The sequence below is a fragment of the Metarhizium brunneum genome, chromosome 6 (genome assembly GCF_013426205.1).
Source record: "Metarhizium brunneum chromosome 6, complete sequence".
Lineage (NCBI taxonomy): Eukaryota > Fungi > Ascomycota > Sordariomycetes > Hypocreales > Clavicipitaceae > Metarhizium > Metarhizium brunneum.
Genome location: NC_089427.1, coordinates 1,975,310 through 1,987,511, shown reverse-complemented (window position 1 = coordinate 1,987,511; position 12,202 = coordinate 1,975,310). Strand labels below are relative to the sequence as shown.

General features: G+C 47.0%; 3 protein-coding genes across 3 annotated transcripts; 2 read left to right on the top strand and 1 right to left on the bottom strand.

Moving 5' to 3' along the window:
* Positions 1-13: 13 nt before the first annotated feature.
* On the top strand, positions 14-1,272 carry G6M90_00g099530 (uncharacterized protein; the record flags this gene model as incomplete). The annotated part of the gene is made up of 3 exons (XM_014690909.1): positions 14-386; positions 437-759; positions 808-1,272. 3 exons carry the CDS (start codon positions 14-16, stop codon positions 1,270-1,272), a joined length of 1,161 nt encoding a protein of 386 aa, XP_014546395.1.
* Positions 1,273-7,040: 5,768 nt separating this feature from the next.
* On the top strand, positions 7,041-7,768 carry G6M90_00g099520 (uncharacterized protein; the record flags this gene model as incomplete). The annotated part of the gene is made up of 2 exons (XM_066131562.1): positions 7,041-7,413; positions 7,473-7,768. The coding sequence occupies 2 exons, from the start codon at positions 7,041-7,043 to the stop codon at positions 7,766-7,768; spliced, it is 669 nt and encodes a 222-aa protein (XP_065987655.1).
* Positions 7,769-11,040: 3,272 nt separating this feature from the next.
* G6M90_00g099510 (uncharacterized protein) lies at positions 11,041-11,826 on the bottom strand (the record flags this gene model as incomplete). Its single annotated transcript, XM_014690910.1, has 2 exons — positions 11,041-11,704; positions 11,753-11,826. 2 exons carry the CDS (start codon positions 11,824-11,826, stop codon positions 11,041-11,043), a joined length of 738 nt encoding a protein of 245 aa, XP_014546396.1.
* Between the last annotated feature and the right edge of the window lie 376 nt (positions 11,827-12,202).

The window sequence follows — 12,202 nt, the reverse complement described above, 5'->3', positions numbered from 1 at the left end:
TTGCTGCGCAGGAATGGCATCTGCGCACCACCGCCATCAAAATTCCCTTGAAGGGATCCTCGACTTCTCCTCCAGTCCTCCTTTGCGAGAAGATGAACGCGCTCTGGCGGAATCTAGATTTCGCCAAATTATTGAGCACTATGAAGCGTACGAACGCCCACCTCCCAACACCCGATACAATCGTATCGAATTAATCCGATCGACATACAATTTTGCGAGGTCAGGAGAGTCCAAGGATAATGTCCTTCGGGCTTTTTTCAGCGCTGTCGGCTTGCCGATGAAGGAACCTGGCGATGTTGATTTCTCCGCCAAAGAAATAGAGGATGACATTTTGGCTAAGCTGACTGGATTTGCTGATTACTTGATCGATAACTTCTTTCTACCTTGTGAGCCTCGCCTATCTTGTTTGGCAAAATGGTAGGCTGACACCCTCTAGTGAAAGCCTCAACTAGAAGAACTCCTCAACCGTCCCCCGCATTCCATTCGGCCACGCAAAGCACGCAGGCAGGCGGGCAGACGTTCATCGGAACCATGGCCCGACTTAAGACTCTGCGAGGCGACTGCCTGCAACGAGACCGACATCGCTGTGTAATCAGCCGCAACTTCGATCAAAATGAAGCAGTCAAACGTTGGAATACGTCGCGTGCAGATGCCGTAGATGATGACGGACACGCCCTTCACGATGGTGTAATCGAACCTTTGGAGGTTGCCCATATTCTACCACACTCATTGGTGAAGGCAAACGTCGATTTAGAACTGGTATGTTCTCTATCCTATTGCAGCATAGCAGACAACTCATTAGTACAGAATGATACCCGTGAAGCCGCATTGAAGATCCTCAACATGTTTGATGATGGTGTCACTCATCTTATTGAAGGCCCTGACATCGACAGACCACGCAACGCCTTGACGCTGACACACAAGCTTTGTTTGTTCTTCGGCGATTTCCAAATGTACTTCGAGCCCGTCCACGGCGAACCAAACACATACCGAATCGACACATTCCTTCCTGGTTCATTCCTGGACAACCTCCTGCCCGTCACTCGCACTTTATTTTTGACAGAATCACGAGGAATCGAACCGCCAATGCCTCGTCTTCTCGCCATCCATTACGCCATCGCCCACATTCTTCATCTCTCTGCTGCTGGACCTTACATTGATAAAATCCTTGAAGATGCGGCGGAGCAAGACGTGCGAGCCGATGGGTCGTTTCCACTCGGACAACTGGTACAATTGAAGATGGAAGGGTTGTTGGGCGACATAGGGGCTTAGCTACATGTGAAATTTTAAATGGCGACGGATATTGGTGCCAAACTGGCACAATGGGTAGTATTCACAAGCACACCGCTTATGGCTTTTAACCAACGCAGCGAAAGGGTACGTAAGGACGTTAGGTGTTTGGCGTTCCATGGTTTAAGAAAGAGCAAGAGAAGGCAAGTGGTAATTAAAGGACCAAATTTTAGCATTGTGCAGGTTTCTTGATACTTTATCCTCAGTTCACCGTCTCCTCTTGGTCTCGCAATCTGTTGACCCAAGTTTTGACTCCCCACATAATCCCAACCAATACTGCCAATCGTACCCAAAACTAAGGCTGCCACAGCATCCATTTCAAAGAAGTCAATGACTCCGAAGAACAAGTCGCAGAAGAACGAAATGACATGTTCAAATGTGCACTTGATAATTTTTCCCAACGCTGTCGACGCGGCAGTGGTAAGGGCCAATTTGCAGCGCCAGGATACCCACACAATAAACTACCCGCCGCAGTGCAAACTGCCAACAGTTCAGGCCACCATTTAATTAAATATTTGACTTTTGGATTGGATCTGGCAAGTCTTTTCTTGAAGGCGTTTTTGAGCTGCTTCTCTAAATTGCTCGTCATTTGGAGTTGGAGCTCCACCGGCATCGGCGGCCTCACAGGTTGAGCTGGAATAGTCATAGAAAGAACGAAAATTTGATTCGTAATTTCGGGTTTTCAGAGAACAGTGATTACAGAAGGAAGTCCCACATAGTGGCGCATCTGTCACGCCAAAAAAAATCGGGCGTGGCCAAGTGATAGATCCAATAGTCGTGTTTTTTCCGCATATTTCAGCATGACAGCACATGTCACTACTCACTGACGTGATAAATCACGTGATCACGCGTTTCCAGGGAATGGGAGGCTAATGCGAGGACGCGCCCGGTCGCGTCCCCATGAGATTCGCCGATTACCCAAGCTCCCATCTCGGCCTGGCTCGACCATCCATTTCACTAACTGCTGTGACTCATATGTATATGCCGGACACATGGCAGAAGATGATAGGCTGCCAAGAAATAAAACGGTCATGCGACCTTCTTATTTTTCCCCTGTTGTCGTGCATCATTGAACTGCCCAATGTCTGGCTCCTGGTGTTGCATATGCAGTATGCAGAACGTAGTCACGAGGGTGATTTCATTCTGCTAGTGGCAGGAATTATTAACACATGATTCTAAGCTCTTCGTTCAGATTCTATGGGAATGACCAAGCTTATAAAATGAGCTACCTCCATCTTTCTGTATCTGCCCCATTTTCTTTCTTGTCACCCTCTTGTTCAACTGGGCACTTCTTAACTTTACTTTGCTTTACGTCAATATGTCCAAAGAAAAACTAGTCTGGATCGTTAAAGACGAGGCGGATATACGGGAGAATTGCTTCCGTGGTCGAGGCCCTTTACGCTGTGATTCGTTTCCACGGGATACGGCATCAGCGAAATCCCAGGCTAGAGGGGTTCTTAATAAACTACTCAAGGAGGAGGGTAAAACTGGATTGATTTTGGGCTTTGAGCTCCTTGACGACTTGGTGGATCGCTCTCAAAGACTCCATGTAGGGCAAACTACTGCTGTGCGGGTTAATATTAGTGGGCTTGAATACCGTGATAGTGAGACGTTTGGAGGTTGGCTGGGTCTGGACCCTGATGACGTGCCTTGTGGCTCTATAATCTGGGATGATATCGATCTCAGTCGTTGTGTCCCTAATACGGATATAGAGTTGAGATTTGGAACGAGCCGTGCAGACTGAGTACTGCTGTGTTTAGTAATGCGATTCTCGGCAATAGGCCTGCGATGTAGGACCTGCGAGAGTTGCCATGATCAAGCGCAACGTTTTGCAGCGCGTCGTCAGATGTGTTTCTACTTAGCAATTTAAACATAGAATCACGAAGGATTGGATGAACCACTTTGATTAAATTACTGGCTTTCTCGTAGCGCAGGATGAAGGTCGATTCAAATGCCACATAGCTCCTACCACCAACTGCGAAACGTTGTATCGGTCCACTGCCGGAGTGCTCGTAGGTTATGCAAGAGCTGATATGCACTGTCTATCCCAGAAGTCCCCCGAGGAGAATAGACGAGAGGATTTCCTGGCTTGGTCAGCGGGCAGTCGAGCATGAATACCAGTGAGTTACCTACCAGGCGTTCAGCTCCAAGAGTCGTGGCGTTTGGTGGGCGCGCGAACATTAGATGCCATTCACTGCTCTGCATGACGATCATTGGGAACACCATCCGGCAGATCACCTCGTCCGAGGGGCTACCAAAGAGTGCTCGCAACCGGAAGACCAGCGACGCGACATAAATTGCAAGCTGTACCTTGGCTTCTTCGATCGTCCGACCCTCTGTCTTGGTCTCGATGCTGATAGCGATTGGCGAGTAGCAGAGGGACTCTGTATTGATGTGATTGATCGAACCCGTATGTGCCTCGTCAGCTAGGGCCACAATCTTCTCGCGGAGGCCGACCGCAGCAGGATCTCGAGTCGTTGATCGCTTGAGCTAATTTCAGTACCCATATATTTGAGGTAGTCGACTAGACGAGACGAGAATTGGGAAGTTCGGGCACTATGCCGATGCCAACTGGGATCTGTTTTCTCGTTTACGCTGAAAGCACCAGGCGATTCAGCTGTGGCATCAGAGAAGGATATGTATTACGCACACGCATTTCCAGCACACTCGTGATGAATCTCGACCAAATGCAATTCGAAGAATTGGCCCATGGACAGCTGCATTCCAGTGCGCCTCATTGTCATTCTTCATTAAGCAAGATTGTGACTCTTCCACGATGTGCCGCAGCAGGCAGAGCTCGCGTCAGGGCCTAGTTGATACTGGTGTCTGGCGTCTGGTATGACAATCCTCCCACTTAACCGTTGACCCCACATCTTCACGGTCCTGCAGTTCCCGCGGTTGACGCCGTCTGCGCCTCCCAGCGTTCTTGGACTTGTGCAATTCGTGCCTTCAGCCTTGTTCCACACATTTTGACCGACAAGACATCAAAATGCTTCAGCGCGGGAATAAGACGCTTTCAGAGGGCCGGCTTATCTCTGTTCCTTTTGTTAACCTCGACCCATTCAACGCCTGGGTCTACCCAGGCAACCACATGGCGCATGACCTGACGCAAAGTCTTGGCTTCCCTCAGGGACAAAACTGTTAACGCGTTCATGTTCATAAATCGCAGACCCGGAGCCTTCATAGACAGGAAGAGCCGGGTTTACCATGTAGGTGACATGGGCATAGTCAGTGCATAGGGAACAGGCAACCGGTAGAGATGACCGTTGTTAAGAGTCGATGGCCGTTACCCCTGAGAAAAGGTGCGTGAAAGAATGGTAGCATGATGGCGCAGAGCTTGAACGTAATACCAGATGGGGACGACGACACGAGGTGTAATACGGCGGCATTAGGCTTGTGATGATCTGTCCGAAGCCACGTCTGTATATTACGCATTCTCAACGCAAAATCTGTCCAATTTACTCAAAACCTGCTGCGCAGGCAGACGGACGCCAGATGGACGGACGGACCGACGGACGGTCACAGAAACACGTTGACGACGATGGAGCAAAACGTGTTGGGATCCCAACTCCCCGCTATGCCAAGCAGAAATGGAAAGAGGAAAGTGGACATGATAAAGGGGCAGCCAAGAAAAAAAGGACGATTCACCAGAAATCCATTCACGGCAGACCAGGCGCGCCACGGCGATACCTGGATCTCGCTTATCGAGGTAGCTGCACAGGCGCCTGAACGGTTTGAAGGGACGAATCAAGAGAAGAAAGAAAAGATTGCGTCGGCATTATATCTGGATACAAAAGCAGATTTCCCACTCAGCCAGCTTGTCAATTTATACCAGAACCGAATGTGGAGAGACATGGCCAGCAGATGGTGCAGAAGTCGTGTTGATAAAGAGACGTTGCACATCTGTCAGTGGGTGGGGATGATTGGTCTCGGGATTGATCATGTAAGTAGGAAGCCACTGTTGTTATGGTCGAGGTGTGCCACGAGCAAGGACACGAACAAAATAATACTAACCGCTTGCTTCTGGTTCCAGTCCTTCTTCTCTCTCTTCGGCACCGTCCTCCACACTTTGTCGCGGCTGCCCGCCGACGCAGTATCGAATGTTTCCTGGAATGATTGGAAGCAAATGTCCCGTCGCCTCACGGACGAAGAAGAAAAGAGGGAAGAGGCAGGACATGGGTGGAAATCGCACTTCAATACTGCGTTATACACGCAATCAACGTCTTCCTCGCATTCGCATGGATCTGTAAAATAAATATGGCAGCAACAGAGGCTAACGTGATGTATTGTCATATGCATTGTTCGGTAGCCTTGCGTCGCGAATAGGGAAGGAGATCAAGTAGTGCAGAGATTGCTGATGAAATGCAATGAGAATTATATTGTATGATGTTCAAGATCCGAAAGAGAGGTGGGCAGGAAATGCATCAGCGGCGACACGTATAAGTTTATTTAAGTAACTAGTAGCCCAGCCAGGAGGGGCGTGTAAAATGTAACAGAGTGTCTGATGAGCGTTACGCTGGTGCTCGGATCAAACAGAACACGAGAAACTCAGGCCCAAGTCAACTAGTCTCGCCATGTGCTTCAGTTTCTTTGGCATATTAACGGAAAAGGCCTTGATGATTATGAGAATAACACCAACAGAAACAACCATAATGACCCAGATAAACTCCTTGGCCATCGAATGATACTGGGCTCTGGCTAATCAGGCTTGCAGGAATTATAGCAGCTTGGATAGTATGACAACGCTAGTACGGCATTGATGTATAGTAGTAATGCGAGATAAAATAAGCACAGGAGAACGAGGATCAACGGACATTGTACGGGGTACGGCTGTGTCCATCCGTCAGGAAGTGTCCTCCTCCCCGGGGTGCATACAATTTGCAAAGATTGAGAGAGTCGTCTCTTTCCATTTATTGGATATTATAAGTCTCACAAGCCTGGGTTCAATATTAAAAGAGCATGGTGGATTTGTGAAACCACGTCCCGGGATATGTCCGAAGAGTGGTGTTGTTATTGAATGATCGGCTCTTTTGTGAATTCACGAGACCAGTAATAGACGACCAGACACGACCATGAAATGTGCTCTAGGCAACGTCATTGACCCCGATGGCCAAGGAGGGGGGGGGAGGGCGTGTAAATTGTAACAAATGGGATCTGGCTGAACGACTTCTCTGCAACCATCTTAAACCCCTGCTCGTTTGGCAATTTTCAAGTCAGCTACGTTCACTCCGGTCAATAAACCGCACGCATATTGGGGCAAAAAAAAAAAAAAATGTCTCCTAGCCAGCAAAAAGCGTGCGCATACTCCGTACCACGCCAGCCTTGTTCTTGCTCTTATTTGTCTCATCTCTCGCTCCTAGTCACACTTCCGTCGTCCCGCGTCTTGTCTCATTGGCTCCACCTGTTACACTACGGAGTATTACATGTGTCGTGGCCACGCTTATTCTTTTACACGATATATTTTTTTTTCTCCCCATTCCTGCCTATTCCTGCTCTTTCCTGTTGTATAACATGACATTTTTCTCATTATTTCTGCCTATTCCTGTCCTTTCCTGTTGTACAACATGACATTTTTCTCTCGCCATTTCTCGACATTTCTGCCCTTTCCTGTTGTACAATGTCACTTTTTTTCTCCCAATTTCTCGATATTCCTCGCCATTCCTGCCCTTTCCTGTTCTACAATATCACTTTTTTCCTCCCCATTTCACCCTTAGTATTATAAAGTGACAAATCACAGCAAGCGGACAATCATGGCGCCAACAGCATTCACATCGGCTAACAAAGCCGTCGCCAGGCTCAAATCCGTGTCCCGGGCCATGCAACTGCGAATGTGCCTTAAGCCTGCCGAAGAAAAACGCGTTCGCGAAGCATTGACCCTGGTCACATCTCAGATCACAGAAAATCTTGATCCCAAGCAAAAAAAATATCGAGACTTTCTACAGCATATACTGGATATTATAGGATTATATGGTGTGGTTATTTCTGCAGCTGGACTTGGCATTAGTGTGGTCCTCCGTATAAAAGATCTTGTTCGGCTTGAGATGCCATCAAAACTAAAGGAAAGTGAAAACGATATACGGTGCACCGTCCTTGAGAATATCACTAACAAGTTCAGCTCTGAATGTGAGTCATGCAAGTTATTTTAATGTCCGGTTCGATTGGTACACACGCTGAGTTAACAGACCTCCCCAGAATTAAGAACAAATTGACAGACAGGACGCCGGATAATCCCCAAGGCACGCAGTCACTGGAAATGCAAATTATAGACCATGATACAGCGACAGGGCATAATTACCCCTATGCCGGCGATGCCTATCAGCTGACTTGGGAAGAGGCAGAGACACTTGTCGGATCCAAACGAACTGTTGGCCAAGTGTACCCAGTGGACACGTTTATGCGAGAAAAGAGCCCTTTTATGCTTGTTCCGGTATCTGAAGAAATGACTAGGCTACTTGCTGTGCAGCGTCCGAGAGGATAGGATCGTTGCTTGGACTGATAATATAACCTACACGTATTATTCCTACTACTCTGAACCACCATTCGCCTTTCCAAGGTACTATAACCATGAATCCGGCGTCCTCAGTGCCCACTCCTCCAATGTGTGTATCCCCCAGAGCGCCGTTGTAGATTCGAATAGCCCCCTTGTTGTGAGGGACATCGACAACGATCGCAACAGTGTTTATAGGCGGCTCAATCATTCTGCCCCTTTCAGGCTCTCCCCAGGTGATAACACAATTGCCATACTTAAAAATAAGTTTTTAGCTTCCTCTAATACCAGGGAAAATGCCGTCTTACCTCGTTCAAATACTCCAAAAGCTCCGCATCGGTTTGTCGTTGTACTCGGATCAGGTTGGCTTCCGTTGCCATGCTTCTGTTGTAATTTCGAATATCTCGATAATCACGCACGATAAGTGCTAGGGAAATGCGATTTTAGCAATAGTCAGATATAACTTCAAGAGCTTATAGCATTTCGCTGTCATTCAGAGCTCGGTAAGGGTTGTTGCTCGTACGTGCGTTGGAGATGATGACGATTGCGTCTTATTATCGTATATTGGCGCGGGGTACAAGTCGATTTTGGTCTTCCGCTGGACCGGTTGGTGCCCAAAGGCCACAGGCTGCAATGTTGGGATTGATACGAACGACGCCCAATGTGACAAGGGTTCAATATGAAGGCTTGGAGCAAAAGGGCTCAATTCAATAATAATCTCGTAGGATGTCAAAGGTCCTGAGTTCCTAAGAGGAAGGAAGGGAAGGGTAACTACTTTATATACATAAAAGGAACGCCTAGGCCTAAGGCTCTTACCTGGGCACGTGTTCTAGCTGTGTAACTAATAAGTTCCTTTATCGGCGAAGCCCCTTTGTTGGGCTTCACGATTCGTTGGGCCTTTTCCGTGTAACACCTAATTACCCGACTTTATGCCATGTTTTTGTGACACCAATAGTTGATAATTGAGGGGTATTCGCGGATTGAGTTTAAGTAGTTCACTTAAATGTCTTTAATCATGGGCGTTTTCGATAACTTCGAGGGTAACATACATTCACTGGACGAGATGGGTATTACTTCGTTTGGTGCGGATAGCTTTTGGGGATTTCTCGACTCTGTCCCTGATAACTGCCAATTTCTTATTCACGCTATAGCTGATTTTTCACCAACTTTGAAATGTGCAAGTAACAAGTAAATTTCCTCTTTTCGCGTGCCAATTGCCGTCCCACTGTTCAATTCGATCCATCGTTGCTAATCATGATAGTATTACACGGCAAGATCGTCCAGAGCGGCTTAGACGGAATAAAAGACCCTTGATGTTTCACAAAAAAGAATAAATAGTCTATTTCCTCTATAATAAACTGACTTCTGTTTAATTCTAATCTCCGTGAATAAGCGGCTTAATCTGGCAGAGTGCGTTGGTTCTGCCAACAAGAGATGCCACTAACAAAGGCTATCTATAGAAGGAACAGGCTGGACCCTGCGCGAGAAGTTGTATCATGTTTAATAACCTTTATATATTAAGACTTACGGTGTTAGGTTCCTAATCTTCTAGGCCGGCACTTCTCCCCTTAGCAAGTATAGCAGTACTTTTATTAACCCTCCTAAGTTTTATCACGGGTTGAGTTTGCTAAGTCAGGATATCCGCGGAATAAGTCTTGATGGATTGCCATTTCCTAGTTTTAATGTCTAAGTACCTGATTTTGGTTATCTTAGGAACGTTATAGGTGGTTGTTATTTTAACAGCGTTTAATAAGTTGGTTGCGTTAATTGGTGCTGTTTTCGTAGGGATCTTGGATGTTGATTTATATCCGGTGTAAGGACGATTGTTGTATTGAGACTCCACGCTGTACTGATAATTGGGCTAAGATGAACTCGTAAGGGGGCTGAAGACTTGCCAGGCAGAGTCACGGCGAGTAGGGCTGTTAGGGCGTAGTGTCTTGATATATCTATTAGTCTAATTTGAGCCTTTGGTGTTGGTATACTTGACGTCTTTTAATGCAGTATGCAAGGAAATTAAGAGTTCCTGCTAAGGTTTATCTGTTTCTAACAATGGTTTGGTTTTATAATATGATTAATACTGATAGTAGTTTTTGGACAGATAAACCTAAAAGGATATCTAATGAGTGGATTTGTAAGTGTTTTTGCGATTAGGGTTGTCTACTTATAAAGGGATTATAGGCTTATGCTTTTTGGTGAACGGTCTGCTTTTAGCTTTCGTCTTGTTTTTGGGCTCAGGGACTTTGACCTACTCGGGGTCTGATTCCATAGCACATAGAGTGTTCACACCCGTGAAAGGTGTAACGGAGCGACGACCAGCAGGGGAGGGGCTTGAAAGTGGTGAAGGCATTTTGGTGCTGAGTAATAAGACTACAACTGTGAGGCAGGTGAGCAGATGGTTAGACGTTATATATAAAATATCTCTTATTTTTTCCCTGTAATATTCTTTATAAATCAGTTTTAGGATAAAGATTTGCTTCTCTGGGCTAGTTCTAAATAGCGATTGATCAACTTACTAACAGCTTTCTGCAAGCCACATCATGACAAGTCGCATAGTTGATACATGTGGTGACAAATGTATACGGAAAACGATTTGGCACATATTGATGAGGAATACAGAGCCAAAAGATCGTGTAGTAGTCCGTTGAGACCAGGATGTGTATGTACGTATAGACTATAAGTCATGATATGGGTTGCAGAAGACATACCGTTTATCTCGGACCGTTCCCCCGCGGGTGGCCATAATCCCGAACCTCCCCACCTGGTGGCCGTTTTTCTGGTCAACTCAATTTTGCCTTACCTTGTTGTGCCAGTTATAATCCGGCACCTCTCCCTGGTTGAGCAACTTGGGGCTCGCCAAGTTTTGCCTCACCTCACCAACTTCCTCAATCCAACGCTCTCTGTTCCGGAAGCTCCCTTGGCCCTCTCTCTCTATCAGGCTCCTGAATTGCCGGCATTCCCTCATCAGCGACTATTAGTTTCCCTGGCCTTTGTTTGTTCCTGAAATTCCACTAGACACTCTCCAACGCTCGATACGCCATTTCATCCTCGGAAAAGGTCTGAGAGATATTCTTAACTCAGCCCTGGAAAGCGAACAAGCTCGGAAGAAAGCCCTCGTTCCTCACGGTCTGGCTCTCTGAAGACTTGGGGGGGATATTAGCCCGTCGGGCGCGACCAATACACTATTAGTCACATTCTTAATACTAAATTTGCCAATTTTTACATACATACGGGGATTATCATATCAATCAACCTATGTCGACCAATCAAGCGATTATTCCAATCTTCAAAAGTGCATCCTTGAGATCTTGATATGTTTCCATCCTGGGGTGAGCGTCACCCTTGTTGTAAATCTCATGGGTTGTGGCTCTCTGCCCATGCGACTCATTAGCTTGGCATACCCGTGGTTGACCCAATTCTGTTGCAAACCTCCAGCCGGTCTGTCTGGTGGAGATGCAGCCGTTTAAATCAGAGGCACACAGCATCACTGTTGCCTGTGGAAGAATAAGCTCCAACATATTTGCTGGATTTTCGTCGACGATCTGAAGTCCAATAAAGGAAGACAAGTTGTTGGCATACAAATAGTCGGACAAGTTGTGGAGAAACATGTCGTCAATTTGAGACAAATCAGGTGCAGGGCCTGTTTGGTACTCATATGGGCGGAACCCATTGTCCCTCAGAACGAATATATGTCCATGTATATCGCTGAGATCCATATCCGGAATCGGTGTAGTTCTGGCCCAGCGACAACGTGGCCGGTCGTAGTTGGCTCCAAGCAGAACAGTTCTCGTGGGTATAGTAAAATGGGCATGTACTAAATGAATGCCAAAAATGTTATGAGCACGGTTCCGAACGAAGAGCGCAGCAAGATCAAGTATATGGTATTCCTGGATCTCGGGTTGTTTGGCGTCGTCAGGTAGGTTGTTGTAACTGGTCTGACATTAGTCCGGGAATTGATGGAATGGGGCAAACACCTACATATTTCGGCTTTCCTCTAGATCCTCCTCCGTCAGAGCCTTGTCTAGGCCAGGGATGCCCGCTCCTTTCGCCATAGCAGAGGCCAAGCGAAGCGCAGAGTCGTCGGTTTCCGCCCACGGTTGTAAGTGCAGGTTTTGCCTACACTACATATGTACGGCGTGGAAGGCTTCAAGGGTTGGCGATGTCGCTGAGATAAGCCAGCGGACTATAATATTGTAGTAAACAACTTGTCGGCGCATTAGTGAAAGGAATAGGTACCTTTGTTGATTTGTAGCCAGTTCAAAATGAGCGCGTGATTTTTTTGTCCTGGTAGGGCATCACGAGGGGTGGTGGTATTGGCAGCCACCGCCACAAAGTCGCCTGCACCTCGGTATCAACTACATGTAGAGAGCTGTCGAACTATGTAGCGTAATAGGCACAGACTTCTTTTGACCTGGAAAGCCTAGCCCA